Source organism: Agelaius phoeniceus, chromosome 12, assembly GCF_051311805.1.
Source record: "Agelaius phoeniceus isolate bAgePho1 chromosome 12, bAgePho1.hap1, whole genome shotgun sequence".
NCBI lineage: Eukaryota > Metazoa > Chordata > Aves > Passeriformes > Icteridae > Agelaius > Agelaius phoeniceus.
In genome coordinates, this window is record NC_135276.1 from 17,362,986 (window position 1) to 17,383,325 (window position 20,340).

At 40.4% G+C, this 20,340-nt stretch overlaps 1 protein-coding gene across 1 annotated transcript in view; it reads left to right on the plus strand.

Annotated features, from left to right (window-relative positions):
• Window positions 1–20,340, plus strand: part of CDYL2 (chromodomain Y like 2) — a 60,504-nt gene that overhangs the window by 22,082 nt on the left and 18,082 nt on the right. Inside the window, exons 2-3 of the mRNA XM_054640837.2 lie at window positions 9,988–10,582; window positions 18,687–18,904. Of these exons, the coding sequence (XP_054496812.1) occupies window positions 9,988–10,582; window positions 18,687–18,904 (813 nt within the window). The remainder of the gene's footprint in view (window positions 1–9,987; window positions 10,583–18,686; window positions 18,905–20,340) is intronic.

Genomic DNA, 20,340 nt, shown 5'->3' on the forward strand with positions numbered 1-20,340 from the left:
TTCCAATCTAGAGCAACCCCTACTACTGCCTGGCTGGAAGTACTGCCAGCACTTGGCTGAAACCTTATCATCAGGAATCATGATGACCTGAAAGAACTCAGGACTCATCAGTTAACAGGTCCTTGGCTTGAGTGAATTACCAGAGCTGACAGAGGACTCACTGAGATCAAGGAATGGTGTCCATCTGTTGCCAAAGGCAGCTTTAAAGAGATGTAGGGCCTGAGGACAGGTAACCTGTGGTTGTCTCCTGGGCAGCACCATCAGTGGCTGTGATGGCAGCTCCTGGGGACTCTGCATTGCCAGAGGAGTTTCAGGGCAGCCTGTGGCCAGAGCGTGCCCTGCAGTGTGCTGTGCTCAGCCTGGCTCACTGCAGACACTGGGACAAGCCCACATGTGTCAGTGCCTTTCACCACCCTGGAAGCAAACAGCCTCCTCAGAGCCCAGCTGGCTGCTCCAAAGCACACTTGGTTAAATCAGTGGATATGCTTTCATACCCTGGGTCTCTGTGTTTAGAGCACTGGCCCCATATTTTAAATGCAGATGATTTTTCATTAGCTGCACTCTCAGATGATTTAAGATGCATCTGTCTGATGAACATTGACAGCTTTCATAACTGCCTTTGCTGCTGCCCATAAGATAGTTTGTTCCTTCCAAGCACCAGTAGGAAGTTGGTTTTACACTGGGCAGAATTCAAATCTCAAACACAAATTAAATATGCAGTGAAAACCAATGCAGTAATTGAGGCCAAAACTTGGCCTACTGACCCTGCTCATCTGAATGCTATTTCTATGGGGATAATGATATATTATTCTTCCTTTTTGACAATTACTTCTTCACAGATAATTTTTGAAATTTTCTGTGCCATTTTTCTGTGATGTTGCTCTGGTATCCTGGATACTTAGTTGTAATATTCTGTGCTCCTGTCACGCCATTATAGTTGCCTAAAGCATGTTTCTTTATTCCTTTTTCTGCTCTACCTTTCTTTTTGGCTCTTTCCTGTATTCTGCCACCACATTAACTTCATTTGTGTAACCACAAAAATGAAGAATTCTACTGAATTCTGAAAGAAACCTTTGTGTTTCATGAGTTTTCTTCCTTATTATCCCGCTACTTTCCAAACTGCTACTTCAGCTTTTCACTCAAAGGATCACCCCTCGGCCTTCTGCATTGTACAAAGTCATCTATTTTTAGCCCTTTCCCTTTAAAACCTTTCCCTGCATGGTATTATTCACAAATTTGACTGTTACTACTTTTGCTATATGGATGTTCCAAACCAACTGCCCCTTATTCTAGTCTGGATAGAAAGTATGAAGTGGATATATGATTTATCCTTCTCATATCACCTTATCCCTGTCCAGTCACTCATATAGCATGGACAAGGTTCTGCATTTTCCTCTCCCTTCTGTGTCAGTGATGGGGAGAGATTACTGTCCTCCATTCACATTCAGACCCGGGGATTATTTTTGATTTGCTCTGTCAGGTATGTATTACTGTTGTCCTACTTCTGGCCAGGACAGGGTTAATTTTTTGTGGTAGCCAGAAGGGGCATGGCCAGGACCTTGATGTTTTTCTGTACTCCCTCACATACTTGCCAGGGACAGGGAAAGGGACTCTTCCAGGGAGAGGGGGTTTCTTCCAGTCAAGAAAATGTGGTAGAGGGAGCTGTCTGGTATTGTTTACTTACAGGGAGTTTTTCTGTGTGAATTATTTATTTTCTTACACCTCTTGTTGCTGTTACTGTTAATTTTTATCTCACTGCTGTTTCCAGTAAATTGTTCGTATCTCAACCCATGGTCTTTGCCTTTTGTGTCTCCAGTTGGAGGAGGAGGGAGAATAGAGGGTGGTTTTAAAGGGAGTACTAAATTGGAGAATATAATTTCTAAGCCATGACAATAATTTAAAAAATAGTTATATCTCCCTGTGTACAAGAGCTACAAAATGCATACTGCCACTGGAGATTCTTTACACAAAAACTGCTGTTTCATATCCTAGATCTAGAGTAACTACATCTCATTGTCCATTTGTCTTGTTTTGCAACCCAGAGCCTTCATTTTTACCAAACTTTCATTTCAGTCCTTGAAAATCTCTGCAAAACTCTTTATCTGCCTTAGATATCCCTGTACAATCCACTTTGAGCCCTTTGATACAGGACTGACCAGTGTCCGCTAGCAGGCCCCTCTTGTCCCTCATGTCCTCTTTGCCATGTCACCTATGCAGAGCCAGCAAGGCTCCCTGTTCACTTGGTAAATCCTCTCTGAACCTCTGAAATCCCAAATCCTCAGCACCTATAGACGCATTTAGTGACACAGGGCTCCCCAAAACCAAGGCTTTCACATCTCTGTGCTCAAATTTACCACTTTGCTGTAAAAGGGCTAAGAAAATATTTTTCTACCTACCCCACAAGAACATGTGGTTTGTTTTATGACAGTCGTACCAGTAGCATTTGCAAAGCAATGACTCACTGAGTGGCAGTACAGCAAATAGTTCAAATATTTGTTTATGCTGTATTATAGCTAAACCTTTGTGTTTTTTTTAATGTGGAATCTTCACTTCTGACTAAGCTTTGGGATGGATGTAAAAGTGTTGAACTGAAGTCCTGGCCTTGAGTTGAATCTGAATGAAGCCCATATGGTGAAGAAAAATACTGTGTAAACTGTACAAAAAACCAAAAAAAGCCATAACTGAACAAGGTAGAGAAGAAAAAACTGCCAGTGAACATAAAAGAAAACAGAATTAATCTTTTTCTAATGATTTCAGGTAACATTTTCATGTAAATTGGTAATTGCTTCCTGCATTTCTGGAATTGCTTTAATGTTGAAGAGCACCTTTAGTGATAGTCATATTTTTATTTTTTAAGTATTACTTAACACATTTCAAAATCTGTTCGGAAACATGAGTATTTTTAACAAATTCCAAGCAGTTCTACTGAGAGAACAGGGATCTGTTCATATAAACACTGGTTTGCTTAGAAGTCTCTTCAAGTCATGCTCCTGTTCCTATAAGCTTGTTTTAAAATAAAAAACTAAAATCTTCATGGTTTAAATCCCAGGGATTCCTACTTAGATTTTGCTTGCATGTAAGTAAATAGGGAATAACTGTGCTGACTTGTAGTACTTAAAGGAACTATAGGCAGAATCAGAACCATACTACATTTCCCACACATTTCCCACACACGCACTCTCAGATAGTAGAAAACTGGAGATTCCCATTAAATTTGGCAGAAATGAGTTGTGCAAGTTTGTTGTGGGTGTGTTCAGAACTGACCACTTTTTAGCATAAAGAACACCAGAAATTTGGAATGTCCTGCTTCTTGCTTTCTTTTCAACTACTACCAATGAAATACAGTAGCAAAGTGATTTATTGTACAAAAGACAACAGAGATTTGATAAATAAAATGTGTCACTGTGCTTTAAAATAAACAGAACCCCCTGCGTTTTTTGGATTTCCGAAATGTGGTATGTGATGCTAATGCCTGTAAGTCAAAAGGATTTAAACCTTTTATGGAGGAAGAGATCCAGAGAGGTCTCCTCCATATTGCATGACAGTTTTTGATGACATGGATGCACTCTTGGATTGCAAAGGAAAAACTCCTGTTCTTCCTCCATATAAAGAATATTCTCAAGATTACCTTAAGCTGCTGATATAAAAGATCTTGATTTTTTTCGTGCACTTCTTTTGCAACTTTGAAAACACACTTGCTTTCCAAACGAAAGCCTAAAACATTTTAACAAAATCAATGCATTTAGGAAGGAACAGCTCTTTGCTGTGCACCCTCTGAGCAATAAGCCTGGACAGAAACATATTCTGTGTCACAAACATGTCCATTATGAAAGGGTTTGTATGATGCAATTGCCTACAATGACAGGGACTACACCAGTTGACCAAAAAGTCTCTTTCTGATCCCTATGTCATCTGTCAAGTTTCCTGTTCTAGGGGACAGTATCAGTTTGTACAAAAACACCTTCCCTCCAGTGCAAGACTCTTGTGTATATTCTTATTCCTATTTGCTCCAAAACCCACGATGATTGTGGCACTTCCCCCACAGGTATAGCTTATACACTTCAATATCCTAAGAAAAGAAAGTGACATAGATTACATCCTTAAATTTATAGTGGGAGATGGAAATGGCTTCAACAGACTGAGATATTTGAGCACTCTTAAGTTCTGACCAGGAAAAATCTTTTGGAAAGAAAACATGAGAGGACAGGGCTGTGAAAATGGGTCCTGTTGATAGAGTGAGCAGCAGGGACAGATGGGACCAGGGAGAACCAGGGCCCAAGTGTGGGAGTGGAGATGCAGCACTAGGACAGGTTTGAAGAGAGTCAGAAAAGAACAACAGAGACCAGACCAGAATTCCAGTTTCAGTGAGACTGAATTTCACACAAAGATGAGACTTCCCAGAAGCTGGTATAAGGGCACTGAAGATATGAGTGTTCTTGGAAGTGTGGTTGGTTCAGGCCCTCAGATGGGATCTCCACTGCTAATGAAGGGAAACTCCCTCTGCCAGGAGGCCCCTCAGACAAATGTTGCTCAGGGAAGGTAACTTAACAAAGTGTGCTTCTGCAGCAAAGTCCAGAAAAAGGAATGTGAGAACACCACACTGAGCAGTAACTTGTAATGGCTGCACCACTGCTGCAAATACAACTGATGGCATTGCACTCCTGGTTTTCCATCTAAACCCCAAGCATGGAATCTCACAGCAGGACACCTCTGCAGGGTTACTGTCTCTCAGGAGGGGAGCATCAAAGGTGCAGGACAGGGAGCAGCAGGAGATCTCACAGCATTTATTTGTTCTGCTGTGAGTCTTCCCATGTCTGTGTTGAAGGACACATACCCAGTGCAGTGGTTTCCATACCAGGGGTTTCCATATCAGGCTGATAGGCTTTTCCAAGTGAAAATGCACAAGTTCCAGGAGTTCCTTACTAAGTTTTAAGATCTCTTCTGATTCTAAGGAAATTGGAAAACAGAAAATAAAAACCCCATGTGCTTAAAAAGAAACAAAAAAAGGAACTGAATGAAAAGCAGTGTCTTTTGAGAATAATGGGGTGTTCACTGGTTTTCTTGGGAAGATGTCATTTCATGTTTTGCCTAAGAGTAATTCCAATGAAGAATGGCTTCCCTTTTGTTTTTAAGACCATCTAGCCCTTTCACTTTCATTGTGACCTTCCAGGTAACAACACAAATTTAGAACTGAGGGGGTTTCATAGCTGCACCTACTCCATGGGTCAGATTCCGAAGAGAGTCCCAGCAGCCATTCCAGTGTTATTTTTCTAAACTGAATACTGGATGCTTCAGAAGATATGTTGCCATATTTTTTGTACATCTGGAACAAATGCTCCAATTACCAGATTTTGTGAAATCAAATACAAATACAAGAAAAACAAAAACAAGTTACAAAGACAAGAAGGCAAAAGATTTACTGCTAATGAGATAGAGTATTTCCCAAAGCAAAGGTAACAAAAAGGGGGAAGTTAGGGCAATAGTGATTTTTTAAAAGACAAACATGTTGAATCAGATGTCCTTTATCTCTCTCAGAAATCTTACTGCCTTTCCTTCTTTGGCATTTTCTTCAAACACCCTTCCAGCGCCCTCAGGCACAACATGGGACAAAGACCTCCAGTGAAAAAAAAACCACATAAACCAGTACAAGTCCTGTAATCATAGTAATGAAAGGCAGTTTTTCTAGTGTCTGTCATGCAGTTGCTCTGATGCTCTGAAGAGTTCACTAACAGAGACCATCTGAACACCAGTGATTACAGTTTCAGTTGCTTACATGGATGTGCATGTTACGAAGAGGAGATGATAAATGTATTTATTTTGGAAATCTCTAAGTAGATATGCAACCTTCCAAATGTTTCTAGAAGTTACTGATCTCCCAGAAGGTGTTTTCTGGGAGCACAAGGATTTGTATTTATGCTCTTTAGAGCTGTGAACTGAGATGAGTATGCTGTGCTTTGACTTTATAGTTACAGCTGTAGAAATAATTCCATAGGAATTATCCTTTTTTAACTTAGCCTAGATCTAATATTTTTGATAAGCAAACAATAACTTTGTGTGGATAAATGATTTTGATCCAGAATTTTCTGTGAAGGAAGGGTGGTGGGGTTGTTGTACTCTGCATATATAAGGAAAACACTAAAGTTTATGAAGCTCTAGATATTTGTACTTTAATCCACTAATGTATTATTTTATTTCACATGAAGCGTAGAATGCAGATATATTTTAAAGGCTTTTTATTTATGAATTTCATCCTAGTTTGTGCAGCTGTGTATAGAGCTAGGTTTAAGGCTACTTGGAAGCTAAAAAGTGTGTTGTAAATGCATTTGCACAGATGCCATGTTCTTATTCTATTTGTTCTCTTTAAAAGTATTTATATGGTAACATATCAGAACCTCAGTTCATCCAGAATTGGCCAGCAGGGGCAGGGAGAGAGAAAGAATCCAGGGAAGTGATGGTACATGACATTTCAGCAATCTTTTAAGTGTGGTACCTCTGCAAGGTTTGTTTGTAGTCATTGCACTTTTATTAAATTTAACTCCTTAGTTTTCCAAAGCAAATATAGTGAAATCATGGATTTGGCAACTGTAACTACCACGGTCACTTTTGGGAACATGTTACTCAGTTCTGATTAAAGATGGAACTGAGGGGGAAATGGAAAATCAGACACTGAAGCCCTAGATGTTTGCTGCATATTCTCAGAAACATGTATTGTTTATTCTAGGGGAGGATTTAAAGTATTATTTCTATTAATCATTAGCTGTCACAGAATTATTTCTCATTAAGAAAACTGATATGATTTGTGCAACCTTAAGTAAATACAATAAGATTATTATTTCACATAGTACCTGTTAAAACAAATACACATCATTAAAAAAACAAAGTAGTGCTGTTTGTTGTTACTGTGGACTGTGGGTAGAAGGAAAATGAGACAGACAGTAGCAGGTGTGGCTAAAACCCTGATATTTATGCCTCCACTGAAGCACTTCCCAGTGGCACCTAAAGGGGATAAATATTACTGAGGAACTTAAAGCCCTGTGGTAGAAAAGGGACCATGTTGAGAGGTCAAATATATTTGATGCTACCCTCAGATGCATTCAGTGAACAATGAGGCAGTAATGAGGACAGGAAAATATCTACTCAGACTTTTTATGCATCATTAGTCAAGCCACTGGGTATTATGGTTGAACTAAAAAAATCAAGGAAAACAAACTAATTTTGGATTATACCACATTTTTTTCATTTTCTCTTCAACAAAACAATAAACTGAAAAGAGGGTTGACCAGAAACAAAACATTTTGTCTTCATTTTATTTAGTCTTCATTTTAGTTAGTTAAATTTGAACATTGATAGTTTTGTTCTGAAAATGTTGTCTTACCCAAATATATTTGCTTACTGAATATTTTTTTCAGAAACTATTTATTAAATTTGACCCAATTTCATGACTCCTTTTATTCTCCCTTCATGATGTGTTTAAGTGGTTAATCACATCCTCCATTGCCATTATTTTATTTCCCAGGAACAAAGACTACTCATATTTTCTCCTTTTATCCTCCTAATTGAAATGCAGGATGCCTCATCACCAAAATACTTGAGTGTGTTCCATATTAAACAACACCCTCCACAAAACCTCTTCACATAGAGCAACAATGTGAAAATAAGAAATCTGTGTAGTTAAAGATATGTCCCCAAGTGAAAAAAGGTGAGGGTGGAGAGATGGTTTTCGTATGTGATCCCAAAAAAGGTATTTGTCCATCCTTTCTGAGGTTCTTCCCTCAGTGAGAAAGTTGGGGAACAAAGCTGGTGCAATCCCAAAACAAAAACAACTCTCAAGCAGCAGCAAAGTGACACAGAGTTTGTGTTCCAAGTGCAAAGTCCTGAATTAAAAGGGAGGGGAATGCATGTACATTGTTTATCTGGTACAGACAGAAAAGCAGGAACCCACACTCTCCAGTACTGATAGCTGTGGTCTACCAAGTTTAGCAGCAATTTCATTTTTTCCCCAGGACATACATGCATGTGTTTTGCTCCTTGCTTTAGGAAGCTGCAGTAATTAAGGTAACAAATCCACAGTCAGCCCACACAGAGTTCCGTGGTTCAATGTACAGTTTTTCTGGCTACTCCCTGATAGGAAGATGAAAATATTTTAAAGCCAAGGCTAATTTGGACAGCTGCTCTCTATAAAGTCAACAAGATCATAATAAGACTACTATTAGTTTGACAATTGAAAGCCACACATCCCACATGAGGAAAAAAAAATGCCAGTTCATTCATTTTGTGAAGCCTTTTCCCTCTTTTTAGACAAATGATCTCAAACTTGCCCAGCCTGAGCTTCAGTTAATTGTTTTGCCTCTCTGAGCAATCCTGAAGGGGACTGTGCTAAATTCAAAGTAAAGAGGATGCCTTGCTTTGCTTCTGAGGTGGTTCTGTGGAGATATCTGATAAGCCAGAGCACAGGAAGGAGCTGTTTGAGATGCTGCAGTGGGAGCCCTGGAGATGGAGGAAGGTGTCCACTATGACTCAGAGACAGATATCTCAGCACAGTTCCCATGTAAATGAACTGAGATAGAACTATAATGTTTAGTTGCTAATTACATTTAGACTCCTTTGGGGAACCCACCAAGATTTCTATGAATGCACAGTTCCAGGCAGTGAACAGACAGAATTAATCCATTGGTTTGCTCTAACAAGGGACCTAAAATGAACAATTACTTACACTGCTGTGATTGCCCTTCTTCAAGGTTAAATTCTCCTTACAGTTTCCACTGTTGTTCTTCACATGAGATGATTTTTCTTTGAGGAGCAGTGAAAGCTGTTACATGATCTATTCACTTATTTATTCTTCTAAATTAACAATACTGCTTTGGGTTAATGATAATGATTTTTTTTTCATTAGTGGCATCTTTATCCTTCATAAACCACGTATTAAAAACAAAAAACAAAAATTAAACAATGAAAAAAGAAAACCTGGGAGAGTCTTCGAAATTTTCCTTAGCATAACTGATCTTAGAGCATTGACTTTTCATAGCAGATATATGTAACAAAAACTGTTCTATAAACCCTCCCTACCTTCTCCACATTACCAAGTACTATTCCAATACTTAATTCCTACTGCCATTACAACATTTTTCCCAGTGACTTGATCTGAATTTCACTTGGTGCAGTTTAATCCCAATTTGCTGCCACTGGTGTCGTGTGTTTGGATTTTTCTCTGCATCCTCCTTCTACTTGAGGCTTGACCAGCATCCAGGTTCCACAGTATAATGATGCTGTTAATTCACATTTAGGGTGCATTCCCAATACAGTCCACTAACCCTTGGTGTAGAAATGTTCCTTACAATGACATTCTCCATTCTCCAGCACAGGCTGATGAAATTCATTCCTTCAATGTGAGAATCCTGACTTAATGCCCTTTGTTTGCTTTTTTTTTTAATTGGTGCATTCAAAAATTTTGTGTATTTACTCAAATATTGAATTCCTAAAAATACAAATTTGTGTAAGTTGGAAGCAGCAAAGTGGATGCATGCTACCGCAAACAAGATCTTTGATGCAAAATACTACAATTTGTTGTCATCAGTTCTCTGTTCAAGGTAGTTTCAAGACACAAAGAAGACTGGGGAAACTTATAGGAACAAAATACATGTGTGGATTCAGGAGAATGATCAGTAACAAACAAAGCAGCGAAAACCACTTTATTTGGCTCTTTGAAACAAGAGGTAGCTGAGGAATGTAAAGCAAGAGTCTCATTTTGCAACCAGATTTTCAAAGGAATTGTGCTTTCATTAATGATCTCAGACTCTCTCTTGTTTCTTCACATTGGAGCAAGTGCCCAGATCAGATTTGAGGATGTGTTCATGTCTCTTTTAAATGTTTTCAGAAGGGGCAGTGGCCTTGCTGTCAAAATACCACTGGGGCTGTCTGTTTCACTCCTTTACTGCCATGTTTGTTCGTGGGAATTCTTTCTAACACAGTTTTGGTTTTTCCTTTCAGGTAGAGAGGATTGTAGACAAAAGGAAGAACAAGAAGGGCAAATGGGAATATCTGATTAGGTGGAAAGGCTATGGGAGCAATGAAGACACCTGGGAACCTGAACACCACCTACTGCATTGTGAGGAATTTATTGATGAGTTCAACAGACTGCACGTTAGCAGAGAGAAGCGATCCAGGCACGGCAAACAGGCCAGCGTTCCCAAACTGCTGCGGGAAAGCCGAGGCTCGTCTGTTGAGAAAATATCACATAGACCTTCTGAATCTGGGAAGTCTAAAGGATCAACACACAAAAGGAAGAGAATTAATCCATCTCATCAAAAACAGAAACGAGGATATGCAGCAAAGCCAGGATCTGCAAATGACAGGGCTGCTAAAACTGTGACTTACCGAACTACTCCCAGCGGTTTACAGATTATGCCACTGAAAAAGCCACATAATGGTCTGCAGAATGGAGATGGCAGCCATGAGAAAGATTCTAGACATTTTGGGAATGGCTCACAGCAGCAAAATGTGGATTTAAATGATCACGAAGGAGAACAAAACTTGTCCAGCGTGTTGGAAGTCAGTAACAATTCCCCTGTGGTGAATGGAATTGGTATGTGATTTACAGAACTCCTCTGTGCGGGAGGGGGTGTTAATTGCGGCAACTGCAAGTAGGGCCCACTCGTGGAAAAACTGTTGTCACACAAGTGCTATGGTGAGAAGCACACAAACAAGTTCCACACTTTCCCTACATATTACACACTTTTTTTATCAGTTGGCTTCTGTCTTTCCCGTTCCCACGGAGTGATGGTGAAGCAGTGTGGGCTCTGTCACGAGATTTGCAGTGTAAATCCCCATGGGAAGAAGTGAGGACAGGGCATGGAGTAGGAATGACAACTGAGATGTGTATAGTGCTGTAGCTTTGGGTTTGTGTATCACCATGTAACAAATCACTACTGTTGGGTGTGCTCAAACCCAGTGGTCTAGAGAAACCAGAATTATTTTAGAATTAATACCACTCTTGCTAAAGTGCCCTGGTAAGTGTGGCTGAATAAGATTCAAGTTCTCAGTATCGATGCTTGTCATAATCAGGAACACTCAGAACAGCCAGGTCCTTGTCTCTGACAGTAACTGGACACATCTCAAGTCTTAAGACAGACTTTAGAGGAAGTTACAAACAGTCTTGAAGTGAACAAGAAGATATAGAGACATTTCTCTCTAATCATCATAGTTACTGACTGGCTTATTTCTCAAAGAATAAGGTTTATATTCTCTATAAAAACTATTCAACTTAATGGAAATTAAATAGCTTCTCGTTATCTATATGTGTCCAATCTTTTTGGTTTGTTTGTTTTTAATCCTACCAAATTTACAGCCTCAATGGTCTTTTGTGACAGTTATTTTTAGGAGCTAACAATAAGGTGCACATTCTATTTGATCAAGTTTTGGGATTTGGGGTTTTGTTGGCGGGGAGTTGACCTTTACTTTCACTGAGCAGCCTCTTGTCCCTCTATGCAGGGATGAGGTGGAGGATGCCCTGTCAGTCAGTAGGCAGCCCCAGCCTTTTCAGCCTTCCTACCACCTGGAAGGCTTTGCTGATTTCTGAGAGTTTTGAGTATCTTCTTGTGCCATTGGTGTGGGGGGGTGGTTTTAATACCTTTTAAAAACAGCAGGAGCTGTTCCAAATGATTTCCCACTGCTTACTGATAGAGTGATGATAGAACCTTTGGAGAATTATTTTTTCTGCTCTTACCCACTGCATAAAGGTTTTCATTGAGTGATCCACAGTTGCTCTTGGGGTTTTTTTCTTTCCCTGTTACAGTTAATTTAGAACACAGCTTTATGTATGATCCCTTTCACTATGCATTTAATCTGCTTTACTGTTGCCAATTCACCTTTTTATTTTGATTCAGTGAAGCTCTTCAAAATCTTTCCTAGTTTTCACTCTACTTATTTTGTATTGCCTTCAAGTTTTCCTCTCATATTTCTCTTCCCAGCTCATTAATACATACATTAAATAAACTAATCCTCCTGCAGGTCCTTGGGACAGCCAGCTTGACATGATGAAAAGTAACCATTTGTTCCAATTATTTATTTTTATTAGCTACTTTCTATAGCCCATGATAGTACTCATTTCCTTAACAGCTTCTGGTGAATTGCCCTGCCAAAAACTTTTCAGAAGTCAACACAAATCATATCACCCTGCTTTCCATTTTCCACCCTACTGGCAACCTGGCAAATGCTCCTTGATTTGGGCAGGAGAACTGACCTTGCCCAGTCTTACTGGCTGTATGTGACAGCTACTGGAATCTTTCAAACCAGGCATCAAATCTGCTACTAAAAACTCCCAAACCAGCAAAATGCATGGTCAGATTTAGATGCATAAGTACTCCTGATGATACCAATGAAATTTGAAGTTAAATCACTTTTAAAATGTATTTTGTCTTTTGCATTTTGAGGAGTTTGAGCTCATGTAAGAATGCTTAAAAGTTACCTGCTTCTTTAGGACAATTTGCATATCTAATTACAGATGTGTATAAAGTTTTGGTGGTTTTTTTTACTGTTTCTAATTAAGTTTTTCTAATATTTTATGTTATTACTGGAGAAGTTCTGATACAAAATGTATCTTTGAAATGCGTTAATTCCCATATTTTAGAATTTTTTGTTTAATGAAGAACTGAAGGGTCACAAAGAACTGTAAGGTCAAATGAGCCTCTCCTTTGTCCCCACAAGAGCTAAGGAGTGGCCTCCATCACCCCTGACTGAATAATCTCTGGCACAGAGCTCTGCTTCAGTGGAAAGCTGCTTTGCCTGAGGAGCCAGGTGTTCTCTCCTGGCCCAAGAGCTGATCTCTTCAGCTCCTTTCAAACAGCTCTTTATGACAGCTTTTGTGTTCTCCAAATCCATCACTTGGGTTCTGTATTTTCTTCCCCTTGCATTATGTAAGCAAAGGGAAGAGATCTTTAAATCTCTGCCTGGTTCTTTTCTGAAAAGCCCAAACTCAGCAGCTCTGCCAAGGTCAGAAATCCCTCGAGTCCTGCTGTGTGATACCCAGCACATGCAGAGTGGAGAAGACTACAAAGAGGAGAGATGAGACTGCCTGAGTAATAGCAGACAGAAATTGGTGAAGAAGGGTCAAAATCAAATCACTAGGTTTTTTCCTTAATATTGCCCTGCAAGCTTGAGAGAAGCCACATTTCCTGATACAGGGGTCTGAAACATCAAGTGGAAGTAATTTGCACTACTCTTCACCAAGTCCAGCAGTTTCCTGAACTCCCTCGGTATTCACACACAGAGGATCCCAGTGTGATCCTCTGTGTCCCATTATTATCACAGAAATCCACACTAAAACCAGGCTGAAATTTTACAAATTACAAATGAAGAAAGTTTCAGAGAAAAATGCCCAATTTGATGAATAACTGAAATTTTGTTCCAAACATCTTGGGTTTCAAAACTTTCTCCAAATCTGAGCCAAGGTCCTAGGGCTGTGTCCCTGGGGAGCAGGAGCAGTGTGGCAGTCTGCTTGGCAGGACTCCCACGTTTAGCTTGGAGGCAGCCAGCTATGCCAGAGGTTTCAGGCAGTCTGCCACTGAGTCTGGAAGTTGAAAGCCTGGCATGCTCCATCAGTGCTTGCAGGGCTCCCAGGCACTAGATGTGCAACAAAGAGGGAGCTTGGAGGACCTGGTTTGGCTCCCAGAAGCTGTGGCTCCTGGGCAGCCCCGTTCACAATCTGAGGGAGCAGACATTTGTGTCAGCTTTCAGATTGCCTGTGTGGAACCCAAATGAATGTCAGATTCATTTCTCTAAGCTAAGTGTAAGACTGCACAGAAATTATGTGTAGAAATTTAAGGTTTGTCATGAGATGAAGCCTGGATTTGGAAAAGTCAAAAATTCCCTACAATTTGCGAACCTGGCTGTAGGCCCAGCTCTGCTACCAGTGTGGGCCTATGCTTGAAGGTCTCCAAACCCCACCAACCTCAACCAGTATTGTTTCATATTATAATAATGTTTAACCACCAATGCATTGAACCAAGCAATATACACAGTAATATTTAAATTAGAAGTAATCAAATAATGGCTATTTTGTTTGTCTGTCCATGGCAGTTCTGTTCAAACAAATAACAGCTATTTGAAACCCAGCTTTTGATGACTCCTTAAATGAATTTCCACCAGTCTCTTTGGTTTTGTGTATAAATCCACTTGGGTACAAGTGTTTCTTCTCCTGCCTCTAGACAAACTCCCATCAGGAAGCTCTTTACCCCAGAAGGATGAGTGTGTACCCTCAGGTGTGTGCACAAAATGTCCCAGTGGAGGTCTGGGACCTTGTGGAAGAAAGGACAGATCTTTAATGCCAAAAACTGTCTTCTACACATCTTGCCATAGGGAGAGCAGGATCATCTTTACTGACAGTTATTTAAGGGTCTGCAAATTGGAAAATATTGAAAAATTCTGTGAACAGCTTCCATTGATGCTCCCAGGAGCTAACAATACTGGTCTTTCTGATGATATTTGTTGTCTTCTGTTACCACATTCCTGTTTGTCTCCAGATATTGTAATTGAGAGTTATTGTTTTGTCAAGTTTCTTGACAGCATCAAAAAACATCCCCTCTTAATTTTATCTTTCCTTTTTCTACATCTCTCTTTCTGTGTACCATCTGCTGAAGAATTTCTGCCTGTCACATATCACTAACCACTGTTTTTCTCCACTACAAAAATCTTTGTAGTCTCATGGTGCCCTTGATTTAAATACACTCTGTGATTTAGTCACTGCTGCCTCTTGGTTTTTTAGCTTATTCTGTTCTATTTCTTCTGAAAGAATACTGGCAGTAAAAGACAAGCAAACATGCTTGCTCTCCTAATTTGGATAAAAACCCATTGCTTTTAGATATCTTACAGATGCTCCCTTAGCTGGAGAAGTCTGAAATTATTAGTAAATTATCAACAGAACAGAGCTTTTACGTATGTACAGCATTAACCATTACCCACAAGAAAGACAGAAAAGAGGCAGTTAAAGGCTATTGGGAAGACTGAGGAATGCCAAGCTGCTTTCTCAGGGAGAGTGAGGGATGCATGGCTTATTTCACCTAGAAAAATTAAAGCCTCAGCTCCATCATCCTTTCCATCCAGCATAAATGCACCCTGCTAATAAAAGCAGCAGTCCAGCTCTCCTTCCCATGACACCCTGATTGTTATTCCCATCCCTCCCTCTGCACCAGTTTTAATACTTCTGAGGCTGCAAGGTGAACTGCATCTGTTTGAAAATTAACCAGTTTTGCAGGCTGAGTTTTCAGCCAGAGCAGATCACCAGGCCAACTCATGGTGTGGCTGCTCTTACCAGTACTGGGGTTGCTGTGGAGGGTGCACCATTAAACTGGCTCTGGTGAAACACTCAGAAAATATGTATCTGAAAATAACAGGAGCTGGAGGTGTCCTCCAGCAGTGGGCAGAAGCAGTGAAGGAGATGTGGAGCTCCCCCAAAGCACTGAGGGTCAGTGCAATCTTTCCTCACTTTCCTCTCCCTCCTTCTCTGCCTCAGCCTTTTAGAATATAAATTTCTATTGTGTTTTCTGCAATGCCTGGTAGAATGGAACCCCAGTGTCAGACCCTCTGGCAGTGGTGGAGTACTGTAGAAGATGCAGGGATGGGCAGCTAAAATGAAGAGGATTAAAGGAATAAAAGAGCCTTGGAGAGGGGGTGGCTGAGGGGGCAGCACGATCAAAGTTTACAAAATCATCAAGGCCACAAATACACTAAATGCAGAACTGCTGCTCCTGAAATCCCTTGATAGCAGAACTAGGGACCACTCACTGAAACTGGTGGAACATCAGATAAAAGCACAGATGAAAGAAAATTCTTCTCTGTGTAGTGGCTACCCAACTTCTCAAACTCATACCACAGGAAGCTGTGGAGACAGACAGCATCAACAGGCTCAGAAGGGGATTAGAGAAATCCATGAAAAGGTCCACAAGCAAACGCTGAAGGAAACAGGAGGGATGAGCCCTCTCATATTTCTCTACAACACTTAGGGATGATACTATGGGAAAGGACTGCAGAAAGCAACCAAGCTTGCATTTTCTCCTTAAATAGCATCCTTTACTGCCCTCTTTTACTGCCATTCTTGGAGAAGGATTACTGCATGCAGCAGTGGTCTGGGAACATCTTAAGTTTCCTTAAAATATATTGAAGCTTCTTATAAATATAAATGTTGCCTTAGGTATTCCACAAGTTCTACTGCTGATTAAATACAAAGTAATAATTAGATTAAACTCCCAGTAAAGAGCATTTTCTCCCATTTTTTCTGTTTTCTTTTTGTACTTAGACTGAGCATCAAATACTCACAATTAAGCCAGAAAACTACACTTGGATGTATCTAAAGCTTCCTTAGTTAATTGGTGACATCCTTAATTTGTTTCACGTGCAGTACAAATTGCTTTGAGTCTTTGAATGTCTCTTTTTGCCTGTCACAGTCGTTTTTCACCTTGACACACTCAGGTGCTGCTCCCCTTGTGTGCACTGAGCAGGTGCTGATATTGAGCCTCATGCAGAGACAATCCCAGTGGCTCCAGAGCAGAGCCTCAGGAGCTCCAGCACCTCCCAGAGCAGCCCTGCTGAACTGGCCTGGTTCCACAGCAGGGCTGTCTTTGGAGTGTGCTGATCATTTTCTCCAGTTTATCGGATTAAACCAGATTACAGGGGTGCACTGGAGACACAGAAACAACAAGCTACTCACTATATATTGTTCTCTTAATGATCCACTTTTGGAAATGGCACTTTTTCATTTATGCTTCTCTCATATTGAATTTAGATCTTTCCTCTGATGAAATTTCTTTCAGCTGGCATCCAGATGGTTAAAATACTGTGATAAGATCTATAGTTTCTTACATCATGCATTCATTTACAAACTGAATACATAAGAAAGAATAAAATAAACCAAAAAAATTACTGTGAGGCTTTTTGTTGAGCTGGGTTATCTGAATGAATTAATCTTCTACTATTCTCTTACCATCTGTATTTAAAATAGATGTAGCATAATCTTCCACACAAGGTAGATAATCAGTACAGTTAATCTGACACACCTTCCATTCTGTGGGCATTTGTGACTCTGATTTTGTAAGCTCTTTACACTTTTTTGGGAGTTTGAAATCACCACAATTCAGTAGCTTATTGCTGGTTAAGCATTGAATAGATAAAAGTGCAATATTTAATAGCCTGCCTCAGTCAAAGGGTTAATTAGTTTCACTACATTATTCCCAATGACATCGGTGTTCTATTAGTAATTTCACAAGTTGATTTCTGTTGTAAGAATACATTTAAAAAAACAACCTTAAGAAAAAGAAGAAACGTGCCATAGGAAATTATTCATAGCATTTAAAGTTCAAACACATGGTAATTTCTACACCTGTGGACGCTTTTTGTCAAGAAAACAAATTTCCAACTCTTTTGGTTTCAAAAGTTTTTTTTTAAGTGATGATTTAATGGAATTTGGCCATGTTTGCATTGCACATGGCCAAATTCCTCTATTCAGTATAACCCAGGCAATGCTTTAGATGGTATCTCTTAATTCAACAACAAAAAAAGAGGTTCCTGACTGACTGAACAGGCTCCTGGACCAAGGTGGATCCCTGTGAGTAGATGTGTGAGTACCCACATGCACACACCACATGAGCCCCTGTCACACACCACTGAGCATGGCTGTGTGTTCACATCCCACCTCCTGACTGCAGTGCACATACAGGATTTCACACACTGTGAACAATTCCACAGGCCACTGCCAACTGTGAGGTGTCAGACAGATCAGTTACCTACATAAGCACCAGGCTGAAACATAGCTAATCCAAAATGAGGGTAAGTGATTTTGGTTGAGAGGCATCTGTCACGAATTCACTGTTCAATTCTATTCCAGCAGAGCATTTTTAATTGGATGGTGGTCACTTAAACTATTAAATTTAAACCTGTATTCTAATATTCATGTCATCTGCCCTTTAAAAATTCCTGGTTATTTGAAACCAGGAGCTGGAACAGGTCAGCTTTGGCAGGAGTAAAGAACAGAGCAAACAAAGGTGTTTTCATTCAGCTCTCTCTTGGCCTTTCTTAAAAATACTGCATTGTGGGCTGGTATCTATATGAACAAAAACCAGTGACTTTAATCTCTGTCCCTCAACAAACTGTCTCTGCTTTATTTTTAATGGCAATAGAGTGAAATATCTGTAATTAGAAAAGGATTATTACATACAAACCCTATAAAAAGTTCCTTCAACACCCCCACTCAGCACTGTTACCAATCATCATCTATTGCCTATTACAGAAACACTGCAGACATCAGCAAAGGAATGGTTTGCAGTTCATACACAGAGTAAGTCAGAATAAACTGTCTTTTAAAACTGACTTACTATTGCTCTTACTTGTTTTTAAGGAGGAATTATATCTTTCTTCCCATAGTTCTCTTTTTTCCCTGTTGTGGATACTCTCCAAAATGGCATCAGTTCCTTGGGTCTAGAGGTTGTCTGATCAGAGAACAAAAAGTTCTGCACGTTGGAGAACAGAATAAGAACAATGGCTTGAGGCCACATTTGACTAGCCAGGCACATTGGTTTTTTTATTTGTTTTTTCCTGTTATTTTATATATATATTTATTTTCATTGCAGCTAAAAGAGAGTATCACTCCATTTCTTTGATGGTATAGAGGTAATTATGCTTCAATTCTTTCCATCTGCAAGGTTCTTCTCTGGCCAGTGGAAGCTTGAACCTACACAGCACTGTGAAAAGGAAACTTGATGGAGAGAAAGATTATGTGTTCGATAAGAGACTGAGATACAGCGTGCGCCAAAACGAAAGTAACTGTCGCTTCAGGGACATTGTGGTCCGGAAAGAAGATGGGTTCACACATATTTTGCTGTCAAGTCAGACTTCAGAGAACAATGCACTGACCCCAGAGGTAAGTGTTTAGCCCTAAAAGCCAAAGAAAGCCATCCCAACGTGTGGGTTATTTTGCAAACACTGCACTTGAATTTGATTTTATGTATTTTTTTTCCTAATGGATGAATTTAGAAAAGAAGTCTGGAGTACAGACATATCTAACTTTTTCACACTTGGGATTCCTATCCAAAAGAATGCAATGGAAATTAAATTTTAATTCACATGGCTGAAAAAAACTAAAAGTAACTAATGGAATGGCAGAATCAGTATTTCCAGCATGGAATTGTGTGAAGCAGCTTTTCACACGTTGAAGTTACTGATATTTACTATCCTTAGGAGAAATCTGCTCTCTTTCCTTTCACTAATTAAAATAGTGCTCCAGTTGTATACAGAGAATTTCAGTCTATATCCTGAGACAGCCTTTCTAAATTCCATCTTGATCCCTAATTACTTTTTCTCTGAATCACTGTATTTATTTATGAAATCTTAACCAATTAGGGGCTCTATCCTCAGCTGAATTGCATAAAGTCATACAACATATAAAAGATAAAAATTAATTCCCTTGTTCCAAACATTATACACACAGGGGCAGACTCAGACTTGCAGCTTGTGCTGTCCCAGTACACACATGGATCACTGAAAGGGCTAAGGAGCTTTTCCTTCCATCCCCTGTGGCTGCAATGCCCTGTTACACCATTCCCATGCCAGGAGAAAAGGGGTGTCCATGAGTGCTTGCATCAGGATGGGTGTCCTGGAGAGAAGAGAGCACACCTGAGCCTGTTCCACACCTGAGCCTTTTCACACCTGAGCCTGTTCACACCTGAGCCCTGTTCCACAGCTGAGCCTGTTCACACCTGAGCCCTGTTCACACCTGAGCCCTGTTCACACCTGAGCCCTGTTCCACACCTGAGCCTGTTCACACCTGAGCCTGTTCATACCTGAGCCCTGTTCACACCTGAGCCCTGTTCCACAGATGAGCCCTGTTCCACACCTGAGCCCTGTTCCACACCTGAGCCTGTTCACACCTGAGCCTGTTCATACCTGAGCCCTGTTCACACCTGAGCCCTGTTCACACCTGAGCCCTGTTCCACACCTGAGCCCTGTTCACACCTGAGCCCTGTTCACACCTGAGCCCTGTTCACACCTGAGCCTGTTCACACCTGAGCCCTGTTCACACCTGAGCCCTGTTCACACCTGAGCCCTGTTCCACAGTCAGTAGAGGCCTGATGGATGGACAGGGGCTGCCATGGAGCAGGGAGCACCAGCCTGGCCTGTCTGAGCATCCTGCAGGCAGAGCTCCTCCAAGGGCTGCCCTCACTGGGGAGATCTCGGCCTTTTTTGCCCTCTCTGTCCTACACAGCAACTTCAGGAGTGTATGAAACACCAGTTTGAGCACCACCTGAGGGAAGAGTAGATTGTAGCTTTGGGGAATCATGTTATTCAATAAGAAAATGA